The sequence below is a fragment of the Coenobita brevimanus genome, chromosome 100 (assembly GCF_032717465.1).
Source record: "Coenobita brevimanus isolate Jiangsu-jjx chromosome 100, ASM3271746v2, whole genome shotgun sequence".
In the NCBI taxonomy this organism is placed as follows: Eukaryota; Metazoa; Arthropoda; class Malacostraca; order Decapoda; family Coenobitidae; genus Coenobita; species Coenobita brevimanus.
This window is the reverse complement of record NC_137053.1, coordinates 64,391,234-64,409,003: the sequence shown is the minus strand read 5'-3', so window position 1 is coordinate 64,409,003 and position 17,770 is coordinate 64,391,234. Positions and strand designations below refer to the sequence as shown.

Here is a 17,770-nt window from a genome sequence, read left to right as displayed (position 1 = left end):
AGCAGTGTCAATGAAGTTCGATTATTAATTATGTACTACAATGATGCAGTACTTCCAAAGTTCCTTTTGGACTAAAGTGTTGACATAATCCTTTACTGTTTTTTGTAGATTAATGTTCATATTGGTCTTTTTAAATAGGTTTGTAGATAGGAGGTTCCATTAGTGTATGTAATACTGTGCAAATCTAATACTTTATGGACTCTGAGGTGATTTAATTTAATTCCCATGCGCTTTTATACTAACCTGTATTGTATTTACTAGCTGTGATAGCAAAGCTGGCATTGTTTTCAGGTTGTCTGTCTGTCTGTTAGCACTATAACTTCGCAACTGCTCAAGATATCATCACAAAATTTTGCAGGTGTGTAGTTGGGATGAATATCTCAGACAAATTCAAAATTGGTGAAAGTAGGTCAAGGTCACATTCCGAATACTGCTAGATATGTATCAGCTCACAGCTGGAGTGATTCCTCCCTTGGGGGGCCTCTGCCCTCTAGTTTAATGGATGCATGATTTATATAAAGATTTGCTTTATGATCACACCTACCTTTGCCATCACACAGTCATGTGATGATTGTGCCATGATTAACAAACTCTGCACACAATATACTGTTTTGATGCAAGTTTTACATATTGCACATTTTAGTTTGCACTGTTGGGTAGGCACTGGGGGATTTGGAGGGTGAAGCCCCCCAATTAGCTTTCAGCGCTACCCATTAGGCTTCTGGTAAATTTTTACAAGTGGACAATACACCCCCCAGGTAGTGCAATATATTTTTCTGGCAGTTTTTGATGCGATTCGAATGTTTCTGACCTTCATTTTTGTCGGAAATGCCCCTCACTGAACACAATAAAACTAACCAAACCAAACCCAACATACCTAACCTATCTTAGGGGAGTAATAAGCAATTTCCAAATGGGGTAATGGGGGTTATTTGTGATCCTTAGGGACTATACTATACGATAATGGTGCTAAAATTCCAAAACTGCATATTGTCCACTTGTAAAATAATAGCTGGTAAATTTTTAGAAGTAACCAATGTTTTTTTTTACTATTATTCTTCCCTGTTTCTTATCACTACATGACTAACCCTACAAAATTCGCTCCCCCAACTCAAACTAGGCTTAAAAGGTAAGTCTTAGTTAGAATTGTTCAGGGATGTAATATAATGAAAATCGGTAACGTTGGTTACTTCTAAAGTTATACCCCTGGGATGTTTCTAGTACAGTACTAAAATTATTTCCCTTGAGAACGTAGGTCTGTAAGAAAAACAGCTTGAATCTCTTGTGTCACTGTCGTTCACGTTTGAGGCCCTGCACGCCACAAGGAGCAAAAGTGCCATACCATCTGAAATCTGTCTTTTTCCACCAGCTGTTCCCTCTAGCACTACCATATGACTGCACAAAGTCGCTTTTCTCACTTCAGACTTTCACCCTTACTGCACTAATCAGAAATGAGCAAAGCGACTTTGTGCAGTCACAGGGTAATGTTTGAGAGAGCAGCAAGTGGAAAATAAATTAACAGGTTTCAGCTGGCATGGCGCTTGCCCCTTGTGGCGTGCAGGGCCTCATTTACCGTTCAAATTAATATTAAAATAACAATCAACCGTTACATGATTTTACTTGCCATAAAATGTCTTAGAAGTTCGTTTGCCCTAACAATTTATCCTCTTATGACGTTTCACGACTGCCTCAAAGCTAGAACGGCTGCTGTCTGACTTTCTTTCTCTGCAGAACTTTAATATGAAGCACTAACAGGTGGCATTGTCATAAGAACAAAGAATTATAACGATAAAATCTACCTTCACCTTACCCGGGAGTACTTCTGGACAAGTTCCCCGCGCTCTACCAATGTTTACACTATACATAGAGGAAGCAGAAAGTTGGTTCCTTTCAGTGATGAGAACTGCCACAGACTACTGCTGTATCTACTCCAGAATTATCTGGATTAATATTTACACATTAGTTTGTATTAGTTTTATATCTATTTTGTCAATTTGGGACAAAAAAAAAAAAAACTTGCTAAGATGCCAACTTCAATCACAGTTTCACACACAGGTGTCCACTGTCCCACTCATCCTGTCCACTATCAGATGAGTCCATTCAGCTCAGAGGAATCATTAGGTCTGAAAATATTTTGGAGAGAATTTATTAACTGGTGAGTAAACATGAGTGCCCCTCTCCCACTGGAAACGCGAAACGGCAGGCTCTCCGTTGCCGCCGAGGTCGTTGGGGAAGGTGGCCTGGGAGGATCATGCACGGAATAATGATTCACAATGATGATGCTGTGGAAGAGGCTGTTGCGCTTGTGACTCCAGCTCATTAGCCCAGTCTACTAATAAGAATTGTTGGGCTTATTCACCAAATTCCCTTCAGGGAAGAGGGACTGGTCATTTATGCCTTTGATTTCTGGACTAATGGCAGGGCACTTGAAATGGGGTGGAAGTAGAGGTTATTTGCTGGCATTGCCGCTTGGGTCTTGGCGGCAGGGAATGTCATTATTGCCTTAAATGTATAGGTGTAGCCCAGCCCAGTGCTTCTGATGGTGAATTACGATGTTGACAAATGCTGTACAGTAATATGAAATACAGTACCAGATGGCACGGCTTGTAAGAAATTATCCCTTACAGTGCTATACATATAGGATAACTAGGCTTTTTGAGCTAGATAAAGTAATACGGAAACCAACTATAAAAGGTATGAAAGAGGTTTTTCATGAGCAAAGACATCTTCTCACAACCCAACCACCATCCTTTGTTCAGAGATGCAAGATTAGAACTCAGTCTGTAAAATGTGTAATTTTCCTGTTTTCAAACAAGGCTTAGTGAATGCTAAACTTGGCTCTGTAATCCTTACTTTAGCCATGAATTAGTGGAACCTTATAGGACAGATTCCTTTCACTTCTAGAGCACTCTAATGAGAAAGCACTTCTCCATTTCAGCTAGTTCAAAGATTGCTTTAGAATGATACTGAATGCAGGTCTTGCTAGTCCTCAATGTTGAGATCATCAGTCACACCCAGGGGAGGTCATATTTGCATGGCAGTCTGAGATGGTCAATATTGGTTCTTCCTGACTGATTTTTTTTTTTTTTTTTTTTAATGAACATCTATGTCTATCTATCTGTCTATCCATAGGCAGATGCCATAATCCCATAAGGGGTGGCTGTTTGTCTTTGAGTTAATGGCTTTTTAGAGAGGGACATTAACCCATTGCCAACCCAGTTGTTAACGTGTAGGGAACACTTATGAGTTGGTTATAAGGTTACCACCTAGCATTATAAATGGTTTCCTGGCTTACAAGAAACCATTAGTCCTGTTACTCAATGTAAAGCCACCTGAAAAGGAAAGAAGAGTAATAAAATATCACAAAAAAGATGGAAGAAATAGGAAGAGAGGAGGGCAGACACAGAAATAGAGTGATAAAGGTGAAGGAAGAAGTAGACAACATTACATCAAGTGAGTGGATGATGGTTGCCACCACCTACCACCAAGTAGCTAAGAACAGTACTGTATTCCAAACCAGGCCCCACATTAGGCGCTCTTATTATTTACGGTACATAATCACTATGGCAGAAAGGACTCGGACAATGTTGCGTACATTATTACACATTTAACATTTCTTTTTCACCACAATTTTCAGTAACTGTTCAGAAGAAATTAGCCTATTTGCCATATGTTTTTTGCTCTTCAGTCCATAGAAAATATCAATTGTACTGTGACCAAGTTCAATATGGGGGTTTCTTAAGAGGAGACCATGGCTCCACTGATCTGATTTGATTTAAGACATTTTTTTTCAGTGCAAATAAATCTATCTATAGCCAGATGCCATAATCCTTTTAAGGGATAGCCATGTCTTTGAGTTAGTTGTTTTATGGGGAGGGACACAAACCCTCCACCAACCCACCTGTTGATATGTCAGGAACACATGTGGGTTGGTTGTATGGTTACCACCCAGCACTGCAAATGGTTTCCTGGTTTACAGGAAACCATTATGCTTGCCACTCAATGTAAATCCAACTGAAAAGGAAAGATGAGTAGTAAAAAGTGACAGGAAAGATCAAAGAAATAGGAAGAGAGGAGAGCAGATACAGAAAAAGAATGATGAAGGTGAAGGAAGAGGTAGGCAGCACCACATCAAGTGAGTGGATGATGATCACCATATTCTAGGTGTTCTCCATTTATAACAAAAAATTCTGTAACCATTAGACTTAAACAACTGTAGGTTGAAGTTTGGGGGGAAACTAATCAGGGGAAGCATGTTCCAAAGACCAGCTTTGGAAATAAATGAAATTCTTGTTCTCAAAGACAGATGAGTGTTTTATCTCTTCTGTAACAATCTATAGCTATTAGGTCCATTGAAAGAGTTAAAGCAACAAAGTTCCACAGAAGTGGAGGAGAACATTCAGCGAGCATACAGTACACTGAAATTAATGCCTTTGTCTTCCTACACTTTCAGAGAACAATCGTATCATTTATAAATACTCCAACATGCTTGCATGTATCGGTCTTGCTCACCTAATGGTGGCTGTCCATGCTGCTTGATCTCTGGCAGCCTCCCTTTGTAGACTCATCCCTGAGGCCACACTCTATGACCTCATACCATTTTCTGTCTCGTTCTTGCAACCTTCATGGATTTGGAGAAGGCATATGACAGGGTGGATAGACAAGGATTGTGGAAAGTATTAAGAATATATGGAATAGATGGGAAATTGTTGAATGTCTTGAAGAGTATGTGTGAGGGTGCTAAGGCTGCAGTGGATATAGAAAGTGAACTGAGTGAATTTTTGTATTTGAAGGTTGGATTGAAACAGGGACGTATCATGTCCTCATGGCTGTTCAGTCTGTATATGGATGGGGTTATAAAAGAGATACAAGGTAGGGCAGCGGATGTTGAAGCAGGTGTAACGAGAGAGGGCAGTGTTTGGAAACTCCTGTACTGTTGTTTTGCAGATGATACTGTGTTGTTAAGTGAAGACGAAGGGGAGCTGCAAGGCTTGGTGGATGAGTTTGGTACAGTATGTAAGAAACAGAATCTGAAGGAGAATGTAGGGAAGAGTAATGTTATGGTCTTCGAGAGAAATGAAGTCAGTGAAAGTACAGTGAGGTTGGATGAGGGGGAAATGGAAAATGTGAGTGCATTTAAGTGCTTGGGTAGTGTGATGAGTAAAGATGGAAGTTTAGAGGGTGTAGTGCTTGAAAGGGTACAACAAGGAAGAAATATTGCTGGTTCCTTGAAAGCAGTGATAAGAAACAGGGAGGTGAGCATGGAAGTGAAAAAGTTACTATATGACAGTATTGTGATACCAACTCTAACATATGGAAGTGAAGCTTGGACCTTGTTGGAGGGACAGAAGTCAAGAGTGAGAGCAGTGGAAATGAGCTATTTGAGAGGAGCTTGTGGAGTCACATGGGGAGACAGACTGACAAATGAGGAAGTGAAGGAGCATTGTAGTGTGGATGTGGATGTGATAGGAAGCATTGGGAGAATATGGAGAAGATGGACAACGAAAGACTGATGGGGAGAGTGTATGTGAGTGAGGTGGAGGGGGGAGAGGGAGGGGGAGGTCAAGGATGAGATGGAGGGATGGAGTGGAGAGGTATATGAGAGACTGATGGGGAGAGTGTATGTGAGTGAGGTGGAGGGGGGGAGAGGGAGGGGGAGGCCAAGGATGAGATGGAGGGATGGAGTGGAATGGTACAGTATATGGGAGAGGGGGGTGTGAGCAGGGCAGTGAAATTGCAGGGGACAGGGCAACATGAAGGCGATTTGTTTGTGGCCACCCCTTATAGGATTAAGGCATCTGGCAATAGATAGATAGATAGATTCTCACAGCCCTACCCCTGGTGTTCACACTTCTCACCTTCCACACCCAGTTGTCGTCCTCCATCCTCTCAACGTGCCCAAACCATCTCAGGCTACCTCTCCTCAGTACAACACCAATACATTCCAGTCCCATCCTTCCTCAATTCTTCAGTTGTAATCTTAGTCCCCTCAGGCCTCACAGTCAACAATGCACTATATGTCTATCTAATCTTTATCATTTCTGTATGTTTCAGCCTATGATTATCCTCTTCTCTTACAGCTCAGGTCTCACTACCATGCAGCATTATGCTCCTAACACATGCTGCATACAAACTGCCCTTAGTGTGGAGGGAGACCCCTCAACAGCCCCCAGACCTTCCTCCAACCACTCCTTATGCTAGCCAGAGAGCCAACTCTAACCTCACCTCCAGCACATAACATGTCCCCCAAATAACATAACTCTTCCACACACTTCAGAGACTCTCCAGGATGATCATTACTTTCACACCAGACAATCTATACACACTCTCTTTGACACTGCACATAAGAAATCAGCATTATTTCACAGTCTGCCTCTAATGCCACTACACCTCTTATGCAGCCACTTGTCATAAACACTGCACAAGATGTAGTTACTTCCCATACCCACGTGGCAAACTGCACATTGCCGCACTGCCTCTGCTTTAACAGTACTGCTATCAGCCATAGATATCATCACTTTTATTTTATCCACATTCACTTCTAAACCTTTGTGCTGCATCCCTTCTCTGCATTGCCTATATCTCTCCTCCACCTCCCATTCGTTTTCTGCAATCAGCACTAAATCTTCTGCATACAACTTCTTCCATGAATGTTCATTTCTGAAGTCATGTGAGAGAGCTTTAAGCTGCGACTGCTCTAAACATTTCCTATGTCCTTGGTGTGGGAAAACCAGTTTTAAAAAATCGTGTTTTCATCATGCGTTTTGACCCACTTATACCTAACCAAACATGATAACATTTTAGTCAGACAAAGTTTACACTCCACATTGACAGATTATGATCCCTTCATCAAGCATAAGCATACAGTGGATTCTCAAATTTCGATGGGGATATGTACCAAAAAATCGCATCAGATTTCAAAACTTCGAAATTTAAATTGAACTTCTTATGGGAAAAATTAGTTTGGGTCCAAGGCCTCCCAACTTCACTACATAAAATCATGATTTTTTGCCCACACTCCCTGTAAACTTTATGAACTATAAATGTGGTTACGTAACTGTAGTTCTGCACTGTACTGTATTGCCATACTGTACTGTAGTTTAGAATGCAGCAAAATTTGTTACAGTTTGTCAGTATCCTGTCACAGTTTTTATTACAGTAGCTACAGCAAACTGTACAGTACTAACCTGGGGTTAGGGAATATTATCACTTGGCTGGCTGGTGTTGGTGGTGTGTGGCAGGGGCGGGCTACTTAGTTGAAGTAGCCTCCTCTGTGGAGGTATCCAACCCGAATCCTTCAAAATGATAATCATCCTCAAGTATCTGGACATCTGCAGTGTCAACATCTTCCTCCTCACCCTCTTGGATGGTTATATCTTGCAACACCCTAGTAATTGGCCTGAAGAAGGTGATGATATTTGACTGTTTCTGTTTATGAGGTCCCCGAGAGCATCGAAATACACGATTTTGCATCAAAAAGTTAGGTAGGTGGACCACTAAAAAACTCTTCTAAATTTGAATCATCGAATTCTAAACTGTTGAAATTTGAGAATCCTCTGTGCAGTAGGTGCAAAAAGTAACCAAAAAGTTCACAATATTTCATGAGACTCTTCCAGAATAGACGACGCAGTATGTCGATTGGCAATTCAGGAATTCTCTACGCAGCCAAGGGGTTAAGCGCCATGACAAACGAAAAGGGGCTCAAGACTGACCCCTTCTGCATGCCAGCATTCATGGAAAACTCATCACTCAGATCTCCAGTCACTCTCACGTAGGTGCAAACGCCCACGTGCATAGCCATAACCACTCTAACCAGTCACTTCTCAATCCCAAGCTTTCTCATTGCCCACTTCACCACCTCCCGAGCATTTCTGTCAGAGTCCTTCTTCAAAAGAACAAAAACAAAGTACAGCACCCTTTTCTTTTCTATAAATTTTTCCTGAAGCTGTCAGACAATTAATATAGCATCATTGATCCCTTTGCCTGGCATAAACCCATACTGCATCTCATTAGCATTCATTCTTTTCCTTATCTTACCTTCTAGGACTCTCTCCATTATCTTCATTGTCTGGTCCAAAAGTTTTATGTCTGTAATTTCCTCTTTCCAGGGCATTACCTTTATCTTTATACACATTTACACTCTGTGTAGTGCTGCTCTTGGGCGTTTGGGTGTCTGCCCTTTCCTCTCCTTCCTCCTTTCCTTCCTTCTTCTTCCGTCTTTCTATACTTCATTCTTTCCTTGTCCTTCTGCCTACGGGTAACTTTACACTCCCTCTTTTGTCTTTCTTTCCTTCATTCTTTCCTGTTCCTTCTGCCTGTGGGTGACTACACTGAGGGGCAAGCTGAATGGTTTCCTGTACAGCAGGAAACCATTTACTGTGCTGGGTGATAACCATATACCCAAATTATGGTGCCTGGTGGCTTAGTGGGTAATTGTGGTGCTCCAGTCGGATTGAGCTGGTGAAGGTTTATATCCAAGGGATGGTTGGGGTTTATTGCTCACCTAGTGTCACTCTGGGATGAGTGAGGCTGGTCACTCTCATCTTAAATGTCTGGATCAACTTGCCTAGCCCCAGGCTCATACTCTCCTCATGAGGCAATGCAGGATTGGATGATGGATGGATGGATAGACAGTCACACCCTTCAGCAAGTCATCTGTGACAACACACTCACATATGACTGAATTTATCAGATCACTAACTAAACCCACTTCTGTATCTCCTGAGGCCATCAGCATTTCGATTGTCAATCCAGGCACACCAGCTGCCTTGTCCAACAAGGAGAGGGCCTATAAAAGGTACCGGAGCCAACCCACCCCTGAATCACATCTTTTATACGTTTCTGCCTGAAATCATGCTAAGTCTGTTCTTCGCTTTGCTAAAGATAAATTCATCCATACTAAATGTTCTCAACTCTCCAACTCGAATTCTTCCCGCTCTTTCTGCCACCTTGCCAAAAACCTTTCTAACAACTTTACCTCATTATCCTTCCCTCCTCTTGTCTACTCTGATGGCTTTGTAGCTATTTTATTCTACTGATAAAGCAGGTCTCTTCACTCAGACTTTCTCCTCCAATTCCACCTTAGACGATTCCGGTGCTGTTCCTCCATCACTTCCTGCCTCTGACTTCCTCATGGGTGACATTAAAATTTCTTCAGCTGATGTATTTTCTGCCATCACAGTCCTCAGTACTAATAAGGCATATGGGCCTGATGGAGTCCCTCCTGTTGTTCTCAAGAACTGTGCTTCTGTGCTTACACCCTGCTTAGGCAAACTCTTTTGCCTTGGTCTATCAACTTGTACCTTTCCTTCTTGCTGGAAATTTGCTCTCAGTCAACCATTCCCAAAGAATGGTGACCATTCCCAACCCTCTAACTATCATCCAATTGCTTTAACATCCTGTATCTCAAAAATTTTCAAGTCAGTTCTTAATAGAAAAATATTAAAGCATCTTTCCTATCGCAACCTTCTTTCTGATCGTCAGTATGGGTTCCGTCAGGGACGCTCCACTGGCGATCTTCTCACCTACCTTTCAGACTCTTGGTCATCCATCCTCCTTTTGGGACTTTGGCAAAAGCTTTGCCATTGCACTTGACATCTCAAAGGCTTTCAGTCGAGTCTGGCATAAATCTTTAATTTCCACACTGCCTTCTTATGGTTTTTATCCTTCTGTCTGTGCCTTCATCTATAGCTTCCTCTCTGGTTGTTCTATAGCCACTGTTGTAGACGGCCATCGTTCTTCTCCTAGATCTATTAACAGTGGTGTTCCTCAGGGCTCTGTCTTATCACCAACTCTTTTCCTTTTATTCATCAGTGACCTTCTAAGCTGTACATCTAACCCTATCCACTCTCATGCTGATGTTTCCATCCTTCACCTTTCCATTCAGTTCCCGCAACGTCCATCTCAGCAGTTACTGCAGCAAAAAAGGGATGAGGCTATGGCACACCTAATGTCTGACTTGGCTCGTATCTCTGACTGGGGTAAAAATAATCTGGTTGTTTTTAATGTTTCAATGACTCAGTTTTTACACCTATCAACCTGACAAAATCTTCCACAGGTATACCTACTATTGTTTAATAATATTCAGCTTAATCCTGCATCATCCTTGAACATGCTTGGGGTTTCATTTACTCAGGACTTCTCTTGGAAAGATCATATTACATTTGTAAAATCTGCTTCCAAGAGATTAGGTGTGCTAAGCCGACTTCGTTCCTTCTTTACCCCTGCACAATTGTTGACTATACAGGGTTTTATCCGCCCCTGTGTGGAGTACAACTCTCATGTGTGGAGAGGCTCCCCACATACCCGGTACAGCTCTTCTCAATAGGGTGGAGTCAAAGGCTTTTCGTTTCATTAACTCTCGTCCTCTTACTGACTCCCTTCAACCTCTGTCTCTTCGCCGCACTGTTGCATCTTTATCTCTTTTCTATCGCTACTTCAGTGGTCACTGCTCCTCTGAACTGTCTGCATGCTTTCCTCCACCTCTACAATAGGCGCGTAGGACCCATCTAGCAGCAAACTCTCATCCCTTTTCTGTCCGGCTGTCTAATGCAAGAGTTAACCGTTACTCCCAGTCCTTCATTTATGCAACAGGTCAACTCTGGAACTGTCTCCCTCTGTCTGTATTTCCTGCTTCCTATGATCTCCAGTCTTTTAAATGCAGTGTGTCCAGGCATCTTGAAATGATCAGATCTTGAATTTGGCTCTCTCTTGTATTTTGTTTTTCTCTCGGAAGGAACGATAATTGCGGGCTCACAGCCTTTGGTTCCTTCTGCCTCACATAAAAAAAAAAATTGCATCCTGCCTATTGGTCTGATCACAGAAGTAGCATCAATCAAAGGCCAAGGGCTAAACACTGGATCCACTCACTCCAAACCTTCCCTGTTCTAGTCAAACTCCTCATTTAGCAACCAGTATTAATCCTTTCTCTATGTGTCTTTAATGTCCTCACTGTCCACCACTACCTTTCCTTCATCAGTCTTCACACACTGCCCTCCTATAATATTCCTGTTTTCCCACTTCATTTGATTTGTCACCTGAAATACCACATCCTTCCTTTCATTGTTAATTATGTTATCCAGTAAAAGTCTCTGAGACTTGGATTTTGCCCAGTATACAGTATCTCTTTTCAAGCCCCATGTTTGGCAGCCACGTATTCCTCTCTGTTATCACCTCTTTTTTCACAGAAAAGTCTTCTTCTCTTGAACTGTAGTTGAATTGAGGTGTGTATGCCTAAATGGCACATATTGTGAATAGACTTTGGGGCGACAACTGTTAAACTACAGTACTGTTAATAACTGAGAGCTTTTAGGAAGCATTAGGCACTCTGATCCTTGGCTTCATTTCATAACTGCCTCACCCATGTGTGTGTTGACTTTGTAGACTGGTGATACTTTTTTTATTTTATTCTATCTATACCCAGATGATTTTACATCTCTTCGGACAGTGCTCTAGAAGTAGAGGAGATAATGAAGACTGTGTTTAACCCCTCCTGTTTGAAAATCTACTGAATAAAGTTACTTGGACAGACAGAGGGCCTGTGGGAAAAATGGCTTATGATCAGGACCCCACTGTTACCACTTATGACACCACCACCCCCAAGCCTGCCTTGACCACCTCAGACTTGCCTTAGATATACCAAACAGGGACCACACCATCATCCAAACTACACCCTTATCCCACACAGTCACCTCACACTGTTGCCAAAACCACACCATTATCTTGCACTCACCCCATATCATCACCCAGACCATCTCCCCACACCAACGCTTCAACCATCACTCACACCTTCATCCCGCATCAACAGTTAGGCTGTCATCTCACACCTTCGCCCCACACTATGACTCACACCATGATCCACACCATGAATCACACCATGACCCACACCATGACTCACACCATCATACCAGACCAACACTAAAACCATAATCCCACATGAGCACTAAGACCATCATGCCACTCTCGCACCATGATGCACACCATCATCCCACACTAGCACTTAGACCAGGGCTATTTAACTACAGCGGAGCCCTGTGTTTTGCACCTAATTGGTTCTGTGAAAAGCACCACGAACCATGATAGGCATTGATCTTATGGGAAATAGGCTAATTGGTTCCAGGTCCCATGCCAACTCCCCTTAAAAGCCATTTATAGCCCCTCCCTGTAAAACAAATAACTCAAAGTCAAATGGCCACCCCTTACGGGATTATGGCGTCTGGCAGTAGATAGATAGATAGAAAATTTACTGATCACATTGAACAGAAACTAGTTTTAATATAAAGTACATAGCGTAATAGGCAAGGAAACTCTCTTGGAAGGCTGGAGTGAGATGCTTAATGAAAGTGATGGAGGTTTAATTTCTGAGGCAGATCTCTGGCACCTATACCCTCCTCTGTCACTGTTGCCTCTGCCACTCCACGCAGCACATCCATCCTGTGCTGCATCACTTCTGTCTGCTGCTCCTGCACAAACCCAGAGATCTCCTTATCCTTGAGCAGATCCATGTTGGCATCTTCACTGGATTGTGCTCCATGCTCAGCTGCCCCTGCTGCTTGCACGGGGCCTTCCACCTCTTCCACTTCCCGGGGTCTGCTAAGGTAGCGGGATATCAGAGCTATCTGTCTTGCATTCACATTCTCATTGAACAAAGTATTTACCAGCTCTGCTAATGCAGAAACATGGAACAGGCATTCATACTTGCTGGCAAACTCTGCTAAGTTGACTTCCTCCTGCAAATTCTTGAGAGTGAGCAGCCACGATGAAAGTGATGACGTTGTTGGAGTTTCGTTGTATTCTTTTTGCTGTTCTGCTGGCTGCTGCTGTTCATATTGTCCTCCTCCTACTCCAACATTTTCTGCAGCAGACACTGTTGGTGTGTGCACTTTCTGTGCATGTGGTTTGTTTATGTTTTTCTCGCTGCAAACAGAGGGGTCTTCGTGCAAAACCATGTGTTTGGGAATATTTGCATGCCACCGCTAACCATGAAACCGCTAACATTGATGCTGTTAATCACAGGGCTCCAATGTACTTTAGAAGTAGGGCCGAATTATGAAACCCACATTAACAAAAAGGCCATACATTATTTTACCTGTACAGTATACAGTAAAAGCTTGATATACTGTAATGGAATAGTTCAGCCAACCACTATTTCATTTTATCAAATATTCCACTTTTTCAAGCCTCCGTTCCCAAACCATAGGTGGAATGGAATTTTCCGGAAATTTGCTATTTTTCCGATATTTCTTCCCTAACTCAGGACCTTAAGCCTATACACAGTTGCTACTAAATAGCTTCTTTTGCTACACACACACACACACACACACACACACACACACACACACACACACACACACACACACACACACACACACACACATGCTGCCTATGCTAGCCAGAATGATACACACAGAGCAGTCAGAACCTACAATAATAATGACTTGTTTCCGTTACGGAAACTCGACGCCTTGCAACAGAAAGGAAAACTTCCGGTATGTTGCGAGTACCTTGCGGAAAAAAGTCGTTCTGTTTTCTCAAGCATTCATTATATCAAGCTTTTACTGTATTTTCCCCTCTATCTAAACATTTACACTCAGAAAGAAACTAGAAATTCATGTATTGTTTGCACTTACATTTTCTGCTAAATACGTAAATACAGTAAAAAGGAAAATGCAAAACATTCTGTTTTATGCTTGTTTACATGTTTATTTTCATTCTTCTGAGTTGACCAAAGGGCCAAAAAAAAAAAAAAAAAAAAGGCTCAAGGGCTGGATTTGGTCCATGGGCTAACGGTTGAATGGCACTGATTTAGACCATTACCCCATATCAATGTCCCACACCATGACCCACACCATCATATCACATCAGCACCAAGACCGTACTCCCTCACTAACACTAAGACCATCATCCCACACCGTGACCTACACCCTCATCCCACACTAACACTTAGACCATCACTCCACATCACCACCTCACACCAGTGAACCTCAGAGCAGTCGCATGGCCTGTTTTGTGGGATATACATCTGCACAGTGACAGTAATGCCATATTTGGTCACATTTGTGCTCACTGACTGTGTGGTGGCTATGCTTATGCTGCAGTAGCTTTGAGGACCTAAATAGTGCCTTCTGTGTTATATGAGGTCTGATTGAGAAGTATTCAACCTTTTTTTTCTCTCAGTAACCAGTTGCAGCAAGGGGATGCAACTTAGTGGAATGTGATCTTGAATTGTTATGCACATGCTCAGATATGTTCAGTGCTGCCACACAGCCCAGACACTGCCAAGAAGCTTGTGTTTGAGGACATATTCTTCATGCTCATCACATTTTCATTTTGTGCTGCAGTGACCAAGTGAATCGAGCAGTGTTATTGCATCAGATGTTGTCAGAAACTTGGTACATGCAGTGTGAAACCATTTGGAAGATTCAGCAGGCTTTTGGTGATAAAACTGTGGGTGTTACTTAAATTAAATACTGGTACAATCACTTAAAAAATGGCTAAGTGTCAGTGGAGAGTGACAAGCGTTCTGGCAGGCCTTCCACTCGTTGTTCATTATGAGTATGCTTTAGAAGGCCAAACAGTCAATAAGTGTACTACGAGGGTGTTTTCCACCGCATATGGAATGCAGTGCATTGCAAGAGATGAGAGTTGTGGGAGACGAAGGACTGTAAACTCCACCAGGATAGTGCCCCAGCCTACACAACACATCTCTTCCAGGACTTTTTGGCCAAACACAGGTCCAGCAAGTTCCCTGCTCTCCTGACATGGCTTCCTGTGAGTTATGGCTCTTTCCTAAACTGAAGATGCCACTGAAGGGTTCAACATTTGAGAATACAAATGAGACAAGGGCAAATGTGACAGAGATCTTGTTGCCAGTCCCCAAACCTGACTTCATAAAATGTTTCCAGCAATGGAAGGACCACTGGGCTGTGTGTTGAGTCCCAAGGGGCATGCTTTGAAGGCCACATTGAAATCTGAACTTTTTTTTTTTTTTTTTTTTTTTTTTTTTTACCAGTTAAAGGTCACATACTTTTCTATCAGACTACATTTATATATCAGTGTTTGTGGAGGAAACACTTTTAGGCAAACTGACTTTGTTTAAGTGAAGGTACTATATGATCACTCTTGTGAGATGGCGGTAGGATTTTTGGGACTTGCATGGTGAAAGCATGAATGTGGCCCATTTTACTGGGTATACTATCAGTTCTTCCTCTGTTGTGTTTTTCTTTGCTGTTGTGGGTGTTACCTCACTTTATTCCTTGATGGGAAAAAGAGGTCAGGATGATGATGATGATGCATTTCCAGGGTCAGCCATGGGAGGAAAAAATAGTGTACCAGAAGGGGTCAGCTCCACACACAGACATCCTTCTGAGCCAGTTCCGGGTGATGGCATAAAGTCAGTAAGAACAACTGGAGTCTTTAAGGCAGTCAACTTTGAATTATATGTAAAACCAGTAAGTTTAGAGTTTGCTACAATCACATTATAAACCTTATTTTAGGATATGAGTGGACAGTTTCAAAAGGCATTCTGTTGATAGTTTTCTCAATTTTGTGGTAGGTGGGGGCGCCCACCATCCACTCACTCGATGTAGTGCTGCTCTCGGGTGTCTGCCCTTTCCTCTCCTCCCTTTGTTTCTTCCTTCCTCTTCTGTCTTTCTTTACTTCATTCTTTCTACATCCTTCTGCCTACAGGTAACTTTACACTCCCTCTTTTGTCTTTCTGTCCTTCATTCTTTCCTGTTCCTTCTGCCTGTGGGTGACTCAGCACTGAGTGACAAGCCGAATGGTTTCCTGTACACCAGGACACCATTTACTACGCTGGAAGGTGACCATATAACCAAATTATGGCGCCTGGTGGTTTAGTGGGTAATTATGGTGCTCCAAGCGGATTGAGCCAGTTAAGGTTTATATCCAAGGAGTGGTTGGGGTTATTGCTCACATAATGCCACTCAGGGATGAGTTAGGCTGGTCACTCTCTTCTTAAATGTCTGGACCAACTTGCCTAGCCCCGGGCTCCTACGCTCCTCATTGGGCAATGTAGGATTGGGTGATGGATGGATGGATGGATGTAATTTCTCTTTTCTTGTTTCTGGATCCAGCCTCACTCCATTCTTAAGTGGGGTAATAAAGGGGGCGAGAATGATGATAATGATGATGAGTTACAGTATTTTAGCATACCGTATTATACCTACAGCCCAATTTTCTTATTTGTCCATTAAATTAATATTGTTTACCCTGTTTTTCAGAATTTGGCAGTGATGGCCTTTGGTGGAGTTGCTATTCTTTGTAGCGCAGCATATTTAGCATATATGAAAGCTCAGTACCAAGAATCCAAAACTTATATAGCAATAGCAGAAGATGGTAGTCAGTCTTTAATGCAAAGAAAGTCAAAGTGGGAGTGATTGATAGATATAATCATAGGTATCCCAAATGTGTATATTATATCATGATATTAAAGTTCATTTAACCTTGTATTAGCTCTCTAAGATTTTTCCTTTTTTGGTAACACCACTGTAAAAGGCCAGTAGCATCTCACTCATAATGACAAGCTGTCTGTCTATAGCAGTGAGCCTTGATCCCAGAGGAAGTGGCCTTAAACAAATTGCCTTCACATCTCTGTGTACTCCACCTTCAGACAGCCCTCCCCCCCCCAGCTCATCCTACCCTCATTCATACACCTCTTCACTCCATCTCTCCACCTCATCCACAGTCTCCTCCTCCATTTCACTCAATCTGTCATTCTTGATTTGTACCACCTGACCAAAACATCTCAGGGTACTTCTGACACTCTCCAGCACATTCATGTCAGTGCAACAATGCTCCCTAACATTTAAAACCCAATACAATTAAGGTGTTCAATGTGGATGCTTGTTTGGTTTATATTTATGAAATATAAATACTTAAAACATACCCAGTGCACATCATAGCACATCGAATGATGCCATGTTTCCGCTTAAGAAACCTCATTCTGAGATTACCCACGATACACCTGATGTATAATGGACTGCAAGCTAAACGCAGATGCCAAAACCAGCAATGAATTTCACTTACGTCGCCTCGATTATAAACATCCATTCCTGATTTGAATTTGATCATTACAGGGAAGAGTTATTTCAGGCCATCACTCTCCCTCAAGATGGTTTACAAATTGTTACTGAGGATGGTGAAGTTAATACAATATGCTGGGTGTGGCCTTACAAAGGACTTGTTGATGTGTTTCATTTTGATTAGATTCACTTAATGGTAGCACTACATCAAGTGAGTGGGTGATGGGCATCCTAATTTGTCAGAGGGAAATCAAGTAATGATTGCTTCCACACTTAAAAGGATAATCTCTCAATGGTAAAATACATTCCACATTCAGAGGGTTCTCAGCCATGGAATCACTAGGTATACCTGGGAAAATCAAAGAAGTGCTGCATTTGAGAGTTGCTCAATTTGTAATGTTACAGTGCAACAGGTGTTGCGTTTTGACCCCTACACTCTGATGAAATGTTTTTCATTTTATTCTTGCTGTCTTCATACTACCCTGTGCAACTTAAGAGAGACTGCTGTATAAGCTGTTTGCACTGAAGGGGTCAGATATAGCTTTCATTTATTGTTTCAGTACAAGGTACCTCCCAAGAGCTGAATATATCCACCAAGAAACAGAGAAAAAAAAAAATGCCATCAGACTGACAATACTGGAGCAACAGGATAGGGTATTGAGGTAAGACTGACTGAAGAAGTCCAGTGGAGGGGAAAAAAAATAATCTGTCTATCTGTCTATTGCCAG

General features: G+C 42.1%; 1 protein-coding gene across 1 annotated transcript; it reads left to right on the top strand.

The window, feature by feature from the left end:
• Window positions 1-2,026: 2,026 nt before the first annotated feature.
• On the top strand, window positions 2,027-16,476 carry LOC145414578 (small integral membrane protein 8). The gene is made up of 3 exons (XM_080284096.1): window positions 2,027-2,155; window positions 15,301-15,449; window positions 16,242-16,476. The coding sequence occupies exons 2-3, from the start codon at window positions 15,309-15,311 to the stop codon at window positions 16,395-16,397; spliced, it is 297 nt and encodes a 98-aa protein (XP_080140222.1). The 5' UTR covers window positions 2,027-2,155; window positions 15,301-15,308; the 3' UTR covers window positions 16,398-16,476.
• The last annotated feature ends 1,294 nt before the right edge of the window (window positions 16,477-17,770 follow it).